The sequence below is a fragment of the Ascidiella aspersa genome, chromosome 3 (assembly GCF_963924565.1).
Source record: "Ascidiella aspersa chromosome 3, kaAscAspe10.2, whole genome shotgun sequence".
NCBI lineage: Eukaryota > Metazoa > Chordata > Ascidiacea > Phlebobranchia > Ascidiidae > Ascidiella > Ascidiella aspersa.
In genome coordinates this window covers 22,796,300-22,811,303 of record NC_139449.1, presented here as the reverse complement: position 1 = coordinate 22,811,303, position 15,004 = coordinate 22,796,300, and the positions used below count along the sequence as shown (strand labels likewise).

General features: G+C 36.1%; 1 protein-coding gene and 1 non-coding gene across 2 annotated transcripts; one reads left to right on the top strand and one right to left on the bottom strand.

The window, feature by feature from the left end:
* The first annotated feature begins 4,852 nt into the window (after nt 1–4,852).
* Nucleotides 4,853–14,681, top strand: LOC146160909 (calcitonin gene-related peptide type 1 receptor-like). Its single transcript, XM_083385046.1, has 11 exons — nt 4,853–4,988; nt 5,966–6,078; nt 6,344–6,435; nt 7,511–7,628; nt 8,016–8,169; nt 8,577–8,637; nt 9,626–9,695; nt 10,246–10,337; nt 11,921–12,101; nt 12,402–12,534; nt 14,578–14,681. The coding sequence occupies exons 1-11, from the start codon at nt 4,853–4,855 to the stop codon at nt 14,679–14,681; spliced, it is 1,254 nt and encodes a 417-aa protein (XP_083241172.1).
* On the bottom strand, nt 10,967–11,039 carry Trnar-acg (transfer RNA arginine (anticodon ACG)). The gene has a single exon. It is a non-coding gene; the product is annotated as a tRNA-Arg (tRNA).
* Nucleotides 14,682–15,004: the final 323 nt, after the last annotated feature.

Below are 15,004 nucleotides of genomic sequence, written 5' to 3'. Positions count from 1 at the left end.
CTATTTTTTCATTTGTTACCTCCATTTTCCATTGTTTTGTCATAGGCGCAAAACACTTTTCTATTACAGTACATATGGTTTAAAAATCCTGAAATTTTGTCAAATAAAAAGGCCCATCCGGGTAGAAACAGCAACGATTTGCCAAGTTAAGTACGTACATTTTGGATTATGCCTATTTTTCCGCAATCGGTGTAAACCTTCGAAAACTATGAAATATGGGTGGCGAGATGAATGTGTTGGAACTGCCGCTTATAGATTGATAGACAGCAGTGTGTGTTGAGTATCCCGATCTGACAACAAATGACGTCATTACTATGCTAAAACAAATAAAATGGATGAAAAACATTAAAACGTATTTTTTACAATTACCTATGCTAAAATTGCTTTGACGTTATCAGTATTTTTTGATAAATTTACAGTTTACGAAAGAAATCACTGGGTTGAATAAAAAATCAATGGCTTCAATTCGTTGTAATATTGGACGTCCCAATAGTGCGGGTTATGCAGTCGACCGACGGCGACAGGCTTTCAAAACGGCCACAAAAATATCTGATAACAGATTTGACGTTAATGTATGCGTGAATCTGACGACACGAGACCCGTTTGTCAATCACGACGCAGTTTCTGATGCGACTCGAGTCCCAAGGGGCGAAGTCTTTCATACCGGGACACCGTCTTGAATATCTCAAAACCCGGTGATGCTGAGTAGAGAAAGACTGGTTCACAAACTTATTTCTCGCATGAGTAGCTTGAGTTGAATTCAAAACTGTTCCTGTTTTTGCCCTGTCCGAAGATTTCATTTGTAAGTTATTCAACAGTTATGGAATATATTCATCGCCAGCGGTGAAACTTTGGATCGCGTATATGAAACTCATAACGAATGTATTGATTTTTAAAATGCTTTCGCGTTCTAACGCTGGAGCGTGCTTTTTAACAGATTAAGGTTTGCAGACGTCGGTTGGGCAAGAACACTGCGGATTGGCAAAGGATGTACCGTGGTTTATTGCTTTGTAAAAAGATTGTTTGCTTTTAGGAGTAGTATGTAAGAGGTTGTGCAATCTTACAGAAATTTATTAAAAGATGATATGAGTGGTTGGAAGATGTATAAGTTGTAGTTGTAACCTTATTCGTTAGAATGGCCAGCCAAAGATTTTGATTTTACTTCTAGTCCTTTAAACAAGCTAATTGAAAAATCAATTTGTTCATATGCAAAATGTAATAATATTTTACTTTCAATCAGAGCGTCATCAAAATGTTAAAAATTAAATTAGGGTATCAATAGTGGTCGCAAAGTAAAATACATAATACTTTTCGTCTGTCGAAGCAAACTGAATTGCCCCTACGGAAACCTGCGCAACACTCAATTTTGGTGTATTGCGCATAAACCTTTTAGAGCCAAATGAAATTTTATTGTAGATGGCCTACAATTCTACTTTCCTAAGAGGATGGTTTCAGAATTTTGGTAAGGATGTCAGGATTTACCCTAGAATATTCTGTGCGCTTATCTAACTTCAAGCCTCCATTCGCTTCATAACCACTTTTTGTTCCTAATAGAGAAAATAGTATAACAGCTTATGACGTAAACATTGATGAAAAAGAAGTAAATTCGAAAAGGTTACTCCGTAAGTCTCAACGTTATCTTGTGAGCCAGTTGTTTTTTGATACGTTTTTCGTCTTACCTAATTATAATATTTCGTTACAGAGAATTTCATTGTGTAAAAAAGTTGTTAAAAAGAGTTGCAATCTATACTAAAAACACAATTTAATTAAATATGAGCGTCAACTATTGATCTGTTAAAACAAATTCGATGGTGACAAATCGTGAACACAATTACTTCAAAAAGAGAAAACTCCCTAAACACATTTTTTAGGCTAGGTACGCACTACTGCTTGGTCTTATGCCAATTTTGTAGTTAAAATTAGTTGTTTACTAGGTAGTTTTATTTAAGCTAAGGAGTTACTAACCATATATTCAAACATATTTTTGTTTGGGCAAACCACGACATTTTGCCCGTCTGCTGGATGTTTTGATTTTTCAATTGATTTCTTTCTCATCGATCAATACTAGGACAAAAGATGTACCTGTTGAATGCATCGGACGTGAAATGCATTGGGCGCTAAGAAAATAATAATACCAACATTTTGGCGCCATCTGTTGTCAATTACAAAAAATATTTTCTCAACTGACAGGCTATTCTTGTTTCGACTCGCCAGTTACACATTTCAAAAGTTTTGTTTTTTGTTTATAATAAAATTTAAACATACTACTGTATCTTAATACCACTTTATTAACGGCATTATGAATATTTATATAGTTGATTGAAATTTCGGTATTTTAAGTAACCTGAAACATCCGTTTGGGTTTTGCAGGTGCGTATACATATTATATTGAACTTGCTGTAACAGTTGTAATCTTTGGTGTGGTAAATCGACTTCATTCCGCAATGAACTTCGCTTTGCGAAAAGCACAGTTCAAGTGTTTTCTAAATTTAAACGGTTCAGGTAAGAGGATTGTTTGTTCTTTTTTTGTTATATAAATATGATTCTGCGTACCCTTAACTTGGTATGATGTATTGTTTTATTTTAGATTCTTTGACATAAGTAAAACATGTTGTGATTTTTTTGTAAATATGACACGCAATTTAAAACTAACCATGGTTATTTTTTACTTTTGGGGTTTAATCGTATGTTGCGCCATTAATAATGTTAAAATAAATCAAAATGTCCCATAAGCCCTATGCCAGGGGTCGGCAAACCCTGGCACGCGTGCCAAAAGTGGCACGTGAGATGATTTTTCAGTGAACGCCAAATGATTTAACGCGCACGTTATATCACCTTGATGAAGTGCAACCTTTACATCACTACTACATCACTAACACTAGTGCTAACTAAATGGTTGCCTACATTTTCAATTCGTGTTACAAATTACTGTCTTAACTGTATTTAGCATTTTTGGGGGGTCGGTAAACTTGTTGTTTACGACTAACCGTTCGTATTACGTCACAATGCCCTAAAGTTGGCGTGATGTTTATAGCTTTAAAGAAGGACATTCTACATTAAGAGTAAGAACTTGTGTTTATTTGCGACTGAGAAACCAAGCTAAAAGCAGTATAAGTAAAGCTACCCGAGTCCGACGTGTGCGCATGCGCAGCACAAAATTTCGAAACTGATAACTGCAAATTGTTAAGGTGGAATAGCATATGGTGGCATATTTTGCATGAACTATATGAGTGGATTGCTGAATATCCATCTAATTTACGTATATCGGTAAAATACAGGTTGAACAGTCTGAGCCGGTCTCGGGACTCGATTTAACCGACTCCGCAGGTTGTTAGTGCAAAACCAAACATAGAAGAACGTTTGGCACGCGAGTTGTTGATTTATTAACATTATTCATAAACTCGCACACTACATACGAAAGGTTGCCGAACCCTGCTCTATGCTATACTTGCAAGCCAAAGTCTAAATCGCGCGATAAGGCCTCAACTTCAACATTAAGAAAAATTAACATTATATTTATGTTTGCTGGCAACAAAACATTGTGCTTTTTTGTGGCAAATTAGTTTGAAAAATGTCAATGTTTCTTTCACAGAAAAGGCCCCACGAAAAGTCGAGGGCCACAAAATATTTATTCATGAAATGAATATTAAATTACTGTTTTCGACTTGAATATCAAGAGACAGCTTGTCCAATTTCTGTCAAATAACATACCTTTGGTAGACTTTAAAGTTTAGACAAAAATGACACAAGAGTTTAAGTTGGATTAATTGACGACCTTGTCCTTAAAATCCACCTAATGTATAATAGGCGTTTATGGATTCCATTGTTTTTAGTATCTTAACAGATTTCAGCTTGAATATACTAAACTGTTAACTGCCATAACTCTTTCATAAGGCCTTTGCATCAATTTCCTTAAGAATATTTTTTAACCATTTAAACAATTTTTGACGGTTCGTTACAGAATCAATAATAGCAATAATATTAATAATAAGGTTCGTATCCCAAAGGGTTTACGCGTATATTGAAAACACGTCTTTCAAGGCGCACATTTTTATGGCACCTGTTGCCACCTTAAACACAGAAAAGAATGCAGTTTCCCAACGCTTTGTTAATGTAACAAACAACACGGCAAAACGAAAATTGACACGAAAAGGAAACGTTGGCATGACGGAAATTTTATTGCGAGGTAAAGTTAGAAGTCAGCCCAAGTGATCGCGTTGTGGCTTTAGAAACTGCATTCGTGAACCAGGCGTTCAGGAATCTGTGCTTAAGGGATAACTGAAAACGTATAAATCAACAGATCCTCTTGGCGGATTCCGGTCGCGTTTTGACCAAGATGACCCGGTATCCTCGGGGAATTTGGCGTCACAAAAAGCACATTAAGCCTTTTCGTCGAAATATTCGTGGCTTGTCGCTTGACCAGGATATGTAAACGCCAATAGCAAGTGTATAAAAAGCATGTTTAATATTCGTACTACTCAACCGGGTCTCTCACAGGGTGCTACAAGTCTATAATATTGTAATTATTCTCCAGTTAAGTAAAAAATTGTGGTTTCCATCACTATATAATTTTCTATATCGTGAACCAGGGAGACACTGCTTATGAAATGGTGAGAACCATAATGTCGGGAAGTTCGACACACCGTTTAAGAAATGCTTGCAAATAGATGATTGTCATCAGTTTCTAGATTGCAGAAGATATAGGATTTTGTTATCACAAAACATTATTATCAGAAACAAATAGTTTTTTTGGTTAATTTTTTTGGTAGTTCCGCTATGACTTCCATATCCCCTTTAGATGGATCCCAGCTTGGTTTCAAGACAAATCAGATTGTTGTAAGTTTTTAAAAAAATGTCTATACGCTTTTCAGAAGATTTCGGAGGTTGCCCGAAAGTGTGGGACGGGCTGATGTGCTGGAACAAACAGGACCCGTCTGTCGTCAGCACCGCTCCCTGTGCTTCCTACGTACATGACTTTACTACTGAAGGTTGGTTTAAGTTGCCGTACTAAAGACTAGGTGCGTTACTTGTAATTCGAGGTAACACTTGCAACAATACGACATATACCAGCTACCGCAAATATAATAAATTGCTCCTATTTTGATCTATTGTTTAAAATTTTGATCAAAACGGCTCTGGCATCCTAATGTTAGCAAATACATTGATAACTTTTGAATTTACTTTTTATCATATTTTTTTAACTTTGCGAGTTTATGTGAACATTATGACATCCCTAGACCTTGCTGTACAATTGAATTAGCTCTGCTCTATGTCATTAAGTATATAGTTTTGAAGTATATGATGCGATGCTGTGTCAAAGATGTAACCCGTACAAAAGCATATAATCTTTAGCTGTTGTAAAAACTGTTAAAAAGTAATTGGTACTGATGAGCTTTTAGTAAAATGTAAACACACGTCTCGATCGATGTCTTAAGCATGTCGTAATAACGTGACGTTTCATACGGCCAGGATTGTCATTCTGTGCGGGTGAAAATCAATTTTCTGACGAGGCTGATAAGAAACAGAAGTGTCCTATAATCCACGGCAATCTTTCGAAGAACAGCGGAAACTTATTAATTGGCGTTACCAATATTATACTGGTGGTCGAAAGATGTACTACATGACACGAACATCGTACGCATTTGGGGTTCTTTATGACACCTCGCAAGCCTAACCGGGCGTTTTATCGATGCGCCCATGTCTTAAAGTGAAGTTTTATCTCTGCTGTGTTGCACGTCACTGCGACTGCCGGGAATACGTTGTTACGCGAATCGCGGCAACGGCTAATTATAGAAACTAGCGAAGAGCGGAACCCTGGTATAGTACATGTTTCTTGACACGCCACTTATACAACAATATAGGAATAGGGTTGCGTTACTTTTTGTTGGCAGCTTGGCACAGTTAATTTCCAGCAGTCGGACTTTGTTACTTGACCGTATTTTATGATGACTTAAATTTGGTTCAGAATTTGCAAGAAAATCGTGCACTGACAAGGGCCAGTGGTATCGTCACACAATCTCAAACTGGACTTGGACCAACTACTCATCGTGTAAAGTCGATTTGGATAAAATGAGGATGGTTAGTAATTAGTATATTCATGTTAGTTTTTAAACTGAAACTCTCAACTGAATAATATATACAACCTTATAAGGGAAAAGTGAAGATGCTTCGTTTTAAATAAAGATGTCGCTGTGTGTTTTAACTTGGTTCGTGAAAAAAAAAATCGATTTGAGTGTAGATCCAACAAATCCTCCTTGAGGCCTACACATCAGTTGACAAAATTCACTTTTTCTTACATAACACTACTTTTAAGTAGTTATCAACGCTTGTCTTCTTCTTACAGATTTCCAAGTCTCAGTTCTACCTGACGTTAAGCGGATATGGTTTGTCGGTGACGTCTCTCGTTGTAGCCCTGGGAATATTTTTCACATTCAGGTGATCCTGCTATAAAATGGATAAAATACGGATCTTAACAAACACGGCGAAATAAATATTTTGGCAAATTTGCTTTTACTGGCTGCAAAACAAGAGCACGGTAGCACAAAAATAATTTTTCTGTATGTTTAACACTTCGATTTTATTAATTACCTGAATGCCCAAACGCTTCCGAACCATTTAGGTTTTTTGTATGTTTTGTTAATTGTATGTTTTTTGATTCGGATAAATACGAACAATTTCAACATATATGTGTTAAGGCCCGTTTACCCTACAGCTGCACTGAGCTGAGCAAAGCGTACAATTGGCATTTAAATTCTATTGTGGTGAGCGTTTTAAGCTTTGCTAAACTCAAACCCCGTGCAGCAGCTGCAGTGAGCTTAAAGTTACGCTTTGCTAAACTCGAGCCCCGTGCAGCAGCTGCAGCTAGCTTAAAGTTACGTTTTGGGGCGATTTTTACGCCAAGCGCAGCTCACTGCAGCTGTAGTGAAAATAATTTCACGCCCAGTGCAGCTCAGCTCCGTTCAGCGCAGCTGTAGTGTAAACGGGCCTTTAGTGTTAAAGTGCAATGTCATACCATGGCATGGCTCCGAATTTTTTTCTGGTTTAAGCCACTTTTAACTAGGCCTATACTGAGTTTGGCGATTACTGCAGACTAATTTTTATTTATATAATGCCTAACGTAAACTCGAGCAATAATTTACAACCAGTTTAGCGTCCAACGCGAAAGTCAATTTATGTAAATATTTTCAACAAACCTTCTTCCGTACGTCGTTTTCAAGGTTTCGTCCGATGATAGACGAGGCCAATATCATAATAACGTTAGCGAGACGAAACGTGTCATTATTTACCGTTTTACTTAAATTGCCTGTCGTGTTAATTTGATTAGAAACGAACGCTTAAGGTTTTATCAATTTTCACTCGGTTCTATTTGTTAATTTTAACATTTAATTCTACCCAACCTCTAACCTCAGTCGTGGTTAAATATGTTGGTATCGTGTATTGAGGTAAACTCTTCATCGGTGTAATAAATATAAAATATTATGTTTTTAGTTGACATGTTGTTGCTTGGCAGGTCATTGCAATGCCAGCGAATTACCATCCACAAGAATCTCTTCTTTTCCTACATCTTTAGTGCTGTGGTTGCTGTAATGTGGCTATTTTCTTTATCTGGTACACCAACAGATAACAAGGTAAAATCTTGCTGACAAAGAATTTCATGTGGCATGTTAAAAATAAATTAAGATTTAGCGGCCTTAGCCGATATATTCACATAATGCTACCACGCGTCAGGTTAAAGAAATCTTAAACATTTTCCCAATAAAATTTCACTCGTTTCGCCGAGGTATGTCGATTCAGTTGCGCGCATCAGTTTATCTATATTTGCTGGTTAACATAGAATTGACGCAAATTTAAATAATATATTAAACAAAAAAAAAGCATATTGTACTTCGTTTTTGTTCAAATTACTTAGTTGTGAAATCCAACTATCTATAGATGGTGTACAATTGTGGTATGTCCTGCTTTCTTAAAAAAAGAATGATTTGGTTCCATTTATTCACTATTAATGTTTGAATCAGATTTACTGCAAGGTGCTGGCAGCATTACACCAATACACAACATTGTGTAACTACTTTTGGATGCTTTGCGAAGGGATCTTTCTCTATAGTTTTGCCGTTGTTGCCGTATTTCGAGACAAACAAAATATGTGGCTCTTTTTGCTGCTCGGTTGGGGTAAGTTTCAGTTTCGTCTCTCAACTAAAACTTCGGTTCAATATCATTTTTCGTAAAGTTGTATTGATCTACAATAAGTTACTGTTCTGGCCTATGGCATGTGGGGTTTTTGGCACTTTTACCTAGATCCTAGACTGAAATGTGTTGGACAATTTCGGAGAAAAAAACGACGTTATAAGGAAGCAATAAAATATGCGGCGATTTTTATAGGGCCAACTGTTAGCATACTGTCCTCTAACTTCATCATGAATGATGCAAAAAGTATTATTTAATTGTTTTTAAGAAAACCGTTCTGTGTAACAAATAATTATAGTTTGCCGGCGCTGTTTTTATCTTTGTCATCAGCTAATAGTGTTTTATCCGAAAACAATAAAATTGTTTCTAAAGTCAAATTATTATTTTTTCAGGCGCTCCTGTCATTCCAGCATTGCTTTACACCATGAGCCGTCTTGTGTTCGATAGCTCAGGGTGAGATTTTAGCAATTAATTTATTTTCTTTGCGTTGGGCATACGACAGACGTATGTCTTATTAGAGCTTTTCAAACTGGGGGTCGATATCAGACAGGTGGTCGTACCGCAGGCTAACGAGTTTTGGAAGACCCTGGGACCCAATATATTTACAAATTGTCTATATATTATAGACATTTTCATTTATGCTACAATCAAATTTCTGAAATATTGGCTCGTGTGGTTTGCAATCCGACAAACACTAGAATAAGTCGAACACACAACACAAAACTTCCGCTCAGTTATGCAAACTTGTAGCCGTAACCAGCATAACACATAAGATGCAGCATAACACAGGATTAAAGCTTTTTTGGCTTGTCGTCCGTACTCTAGTTTGATAATATTTTATGATTTTTCTATGACGTAACTATATGTTGTCTTATTACATACTTTTTGGCCTTGTTTCGCCAAAACAAGCCCGAGTCAAGGTTATCCTTGAATCAAAGTGGTATTAAATTTCCATTACTGGACATTTGTTATTTTTTAAAGTCCAGTCCGTTTCGGTTTTAAACCGGTCCGCAGTGCAAAATTTACCGACCATTTCCAAAAACTACTTACGGCGCATTTGTGCTGGGGAGCTTTTTCAACAGTGGGCTTAACATTTAAAGAGTAGATGAGACTCGCCAAAACGCAAACAATTTTTGCCATTAGGTGAACTTAGCAAAAACGTATGTCAACTCCAAATTAAAAAAACCCTTTTGGGCAGAGAAGCACCGGTTGCGTACCAGGGGTCCACAGCACAGTTATTTTTAAGTAAAAAGTCGGTATACTCCTTAACTCCACACACATTTTGCCCAAATTTAATTCCGCCTAACGCACAAATTAATCTATAGCTACTTGTTTAAGTTCTTGTTAGCTTTGTAGGATTTCACGACCCGAATGTTCAACAAGGATTGAGGAGAATTTTTATAGTTTCGGTGGGCGAACTTGTTTTACATTATTTTTTTAGGTGTTGGGTGTTTTCAAGATCATCGATCGTTTTGTACATAATACAAGGACCGGCTATGGTCGCCTTGCTGGTAAGACGAACACATCGCATAATAATTTACTATCTGGTAACAACATAAAAACTGGGACTACCATATAAATTATAAACAAAATAGATAGTGAGGCGATTACCAATTTATTTATCAACCATAGACACAAAAGCGCGCATAAAAAGCAACTTACAAGATTAAAGAATATAATATTCAAGCGATGTTTAGCCCGCACTGTCAGCCTGTTATTCTATTTTAAACGTTTTTCAAATCAACTTTTTGAAATAAAATCCTCAAGTTACTCCCGTTAGTCAATTATATTAAACATCATTTTATGGGACATTTGTTTAATCTATTACCAGCAGGCTGAAATGTACGAATTAGAGGATTAGGCCTACATCATTTTCACGTATGCGCAATATAGGCAATGGAACTTTGTTAAAGGCTTGGCGCTGAATCAGACGTGGAATGACATTTCGTTTTTTAATCGATAATAATTATCAAAATAAAAGTTTAGGACAAGCTTGATCAAATCCTGAGCCAGTTTGACTTCATTAGTTATTTATTAATCTCTCGGGTTTTTTTCCAACAGCTGAACTTTGTTATTCTTATACATTTGCTAAAAGTTCTTCTGAAAAAACTTCGTTCGGGACCAGGACGAGGAAACGATTACAAACGTTACGTGTAAGTTGATCTCAAACACACATTTTGTTTGTAACAAACAAGTCTGCGTGCGCTTTTACTTAACTAAACCTTCTCGAAACTGATTGTGGGTTGAGTTTACGTATCTTATAAAATTCATGATCGTCAAATCCAGTGTTGTATAATGACTTCAGTTAAAGCCTTAAATGACTTAACTCAACTACTTGAATGATTTAAGTCAATAGCAATGACTTGATCTTACGGTTTTTTAAAGGATATGACTTGACTCGAGTCGTTTTGGTAAAATGACCTGACTTGACCAAAGCATTTTAGAAATATGACTTTACTTGGAATTAAGTCATTAAGTGAAGTGACTTTGGGTTAAAATTAAGTGTTTTCATTTAAGATTTTGTAAGATTAAATCAAGTACAGAACTCAGTAAACCGAAAATATGTTTGTTTGTTTGTATGTTATGATAAATATATTTCTCTCCTAATAGTAATAGCATGGTAAGTATCCTAATGATTATAATGCTCTAATAATAAGTTGCGTTGCTTTTTTTTGCCTGACTTAAACTCAAGTTATTTTGCAAACGATTTGACTGGGCCCACGTCATTATTTGTGAAACACTTCTAGGTAAAAGTAAAAATATTTTGGAAAACTAAATGCCTCGAGCACGCCAGGACTCGAACCTGGAATCTTCTGATCCGTAGTCAGACGCGTTATCCATTGCGCCACGCGCCCGGCGATCGTATTTTGCGATTTACGTATTATACCTAAACATATCGTAAATAAATAATGTAGAGATCATTATTGAATTTTAATTCGTATATAATTTAAGTTTCGTAACGTAATAAAACAAGAAAGTTTTATTTTAATGAATATTCATTTTATTTATATAATTTCAAGCATTCGATAACTTTGAATCTGAAATACAAGTTGTTAAGTCAAAACCGCGTTTTTGACATGGTAAGTTTCAGGTTCTTTCAAATGATTTAGTTCAGTTCCGGCTCCATAAAATATTACAAAAAACGATTCAGGTTAGGTTAAGGTTTGTGGAAAATTTGCCTAAAACTGGTTCATAAAGCTCCTCTTGAGGATCGGTTCCACTCCCTGGTTTTATTATATTGTATGTTTTATAGCAGGGATGTCAATGTTTTATAGCAGGGATTTTGCCACATTTCGCTACTAAAATCATTACACTTATGATGCTTTTAGTAGCAAAATATTGTTATATTATAACATCAAATTCCAAACAAACTGATTTTCGGATTACCAAGTTCTGCATTTAGTTTATTCTTCAAGACGGCAAGTAATCAATATTTTTAATGTGCAATGAAAGTGTGGCCGTGTTAAAAGAGTACAACATTAGCCGCCATTATGCGACAAAACATGCAAGATTTGGCTTGATTCGGCCCGCCAAGTACTTCATTTTCCCTTATCTTGCCCGCCAACCTGAGAAGTTGCCCGCCCCTGACCTATAACGTTGTTTCTTGCAATGTCTCTCATATCGTGTACTCCTGCTGTGTTTACAACGATGTGGTATGCAAAAAATGCCATCATTTTAACAGCACTTTTTGACATTTGGCCAAGTTTATGAGCTACTAATATTGGTTTTGAACTAGGCTTGCTGTTCGGGCCACCTTGATCCTCGTTCCTCTTTTGGGTGGACAGCACATTTTTTTATCATTTTCGGCGTTCATCTCCAATCCCACGGCTAAGCTGGTCGGGAACTATTTGCAAATCGTCCTCAATAGTTTGCAAGGTTTCGTGGTAGCCTTGATATTTTGCTTCTGCCACGAAGAGGTGAGGTGTAGCGCTTTATGTGGCCTATATACTCTTTTTAGTGTATACTCTTTAGTGTCACCTTTAAAAAAGCGAACAATAAAGTCAAATAAAAAAGTTACCGATTCGTTTAGCTCAATAATATTTTTTTCGATTTTCGAGCAATTGAAATTACATTTTTTAATTGCACAACTCCACAAACTTTTCTAAACAACTTTAGTGTAATCACATTGACTATAACCTGGGTTTATTCTACGCTATGCGCATTCACTGTGCGTGGAGTATTGCTGCAACTGGAATTAACTCCGTATTGTAATGTAGGTTGTTGCTAAAGTTCAAAACCTTCTTTCATTTCGATGTGTACGCTCGAGTAAGTCGAACAATAATACAGGGAATAGGATTTATCACAACCGACGAAGCACACCAGGCACTCAAATGGAAGCATTTTCGCAAAGTTGGTTTTAAACTATGCTTATACTTTTTATTAGGCTATACATTTTTTCTTTCATTCTTTTTGTTTATTTATGTATTTTAAATCAGAAATCCTTATAAAAGCAACAGATATATGAAAATGCTGTACTTTTTTTGATAATGTTGTTGTCATGTTTGGCATGCTAATAATTTAATAGTACATCGCAATCTGTATTTAGTGGGAGAAACGGACCAAATGTTCGCAACGACTTGTTCTTAAAATACACAATGAAGTTTACAACATACTGTACCAAAAGCATATGGGTGGCAATCCAGGTTGTTCAATATATTTCACCTGCATACCATGGAGGCGAATCCGTCACTTCTGCGCTCTTTTCATAAAGTTTCTCACTTTTTGTTTACGGGATTCACTTTTTTCCCTTAAGGTTTTACACAGTTTGCAATATTTTACTCTAGTAATTCTTTATTGCAAAGTTTACCTGTTGTAGTTCAAATTTTGAACAATGGTAATGATATTGTGTACTATTATACGATAATTTTATGTAGGCTATTGTATACGGTTTAGCAAAAGTTTTAGGTGCGCATTACAATTTTCTTTTTAAAATTTATAGGTTTTTTGTTTTGCTTCATTCTTAGTAAAACGGTATCAGTTTTGTGCCACATATTCATTTTAATTAAGTAAATATTTAACATAAGTTTATTGGCGTACAACTATTGTTGACCTTTCAAAAAGCGTAATCGGCAGCTAAACACACTTGACGATATAAAGTATTCTAATCTAATTAGATGCATGTTCCTACATGACGTCTGCGTGTTAGATATACCTGTTTTAACACTACAGATTAACCTATATACTTTCATTTTTGGCCAGAATCTAACATGGCTCGTGTGTCGAGTGTCGTTACTAACACCTCTATGTAACAACCTATATAGCCACATAAAACATTTTTGAACTCACAACAAACGTGTACGACTTATTTGCTATATATGTTCAACACGTCCCGTCTCCACTGAATAAAATGTTTGGCAATTTGGACAGAATAAAAGTCGTATCTATTTTATTTGCACATTTGAGTTTGACCGAGAACAGCAAGATTCTGGAGTGTGACATTTATGCATTTTATACATATTCGTCAGAACTTAAATCGTAAAAAAGTAAATCTGTTATGTTTTTTAGGAGAAAATTCGACTTGTATTTTATGCATAAATTGCATTAATTGCTCAATTGTTTTGGCGGATGACTTTTGTTTCTTTGGGAGTAACTGTTGTTCGGTATCTCAGGATTTCTGTAATGAGAAAAATTATTGTGAAACCCATATTTGTTTTTCTATAAATTTATAACAAAAACTCGTTAAATATGTCGAATTGCACTTTCAAGAACACCTTCTATACTTACGAAGACATATAATGCTGATGAACAGCAGTGCGATTTGAATATAGAGCTTTCCTCTTACACAGATTAGCGTACTCCATCCAAATTGCGTGGCAAATCCTATTGAAAATAGTGCACTCCACATTGTGAACGACAGTTCCCGACCACTTAGAAAAGATTCGGAATATACATCTGAAATTGGCAAAATCATAAAAGCATAACGTTGATACCATAATATAAAAAGTTCTGCCAAGCTAACTGTTTCTAAAAAAAAAGCCACTTTCTTTCTTCCTCTCTCTCTCTTTTCTTCCTCTCTGTTTTTCATTGGCACCTAATAATTAGTTACGTTTGACACAGACACCATTTCTTTCTCTAGTTGTTGTGTTTCGCGTGGTCGAGATCGAATGTCAACAGTCAGGCTGGACAAGACTGGGATTACCACCCGTTTAGATCGTCGTCGTTTACGCCCTATTTCAATCACTGGTCGCTTTTTATTACGCGCTTTCATTGTTTTATGTTTTGTATGTTAGTTCGCCTCTGTCGTCCTATATTATATGCAATATAGATAAGTCTCGTGTAGTGCTCAGGCATCCGACAGGCCGGTGAAGTAGGGAGTCCTGAAATAGTTCAACGTAACAGTATAACGATGTTTTATTACTGCCCTTTAGGTACAAATATGTAACTTACTTGTAGTAATGATGTTCCACATGCCCGCCGCGCTTCCTAGCATGACAAAGATCAAATATACAACCCACGAACTGCCTTCTGTCGGAATCCAGAACAAACACAGGAGATAGAGACTTAAATCCAATATGGCGACGACAATGATTACTTGATGCAAACTAAACTTGGACGCCACCTTTCCAAACACGAAAGCCGAAAGTCCACTGGATGCTGCATAGATAATGCTGCACACCCCTACCTATAGCAAAGAAAAAAGAATAAAAAACTTCGGTGAACTAATAATAAAAGTCCAGCTGTTAAAACGGCCTTTTGTTCAAAAAAATATGTTAAAAGATAAAAATTAACGTCGCCCAGGTGTTTAACAATTACAATTCATTTTTTTTTTGTAAAAGGTTAGCACGGTAGAGTTGTTTTTTAGACCTAATTCCTCCCTCTG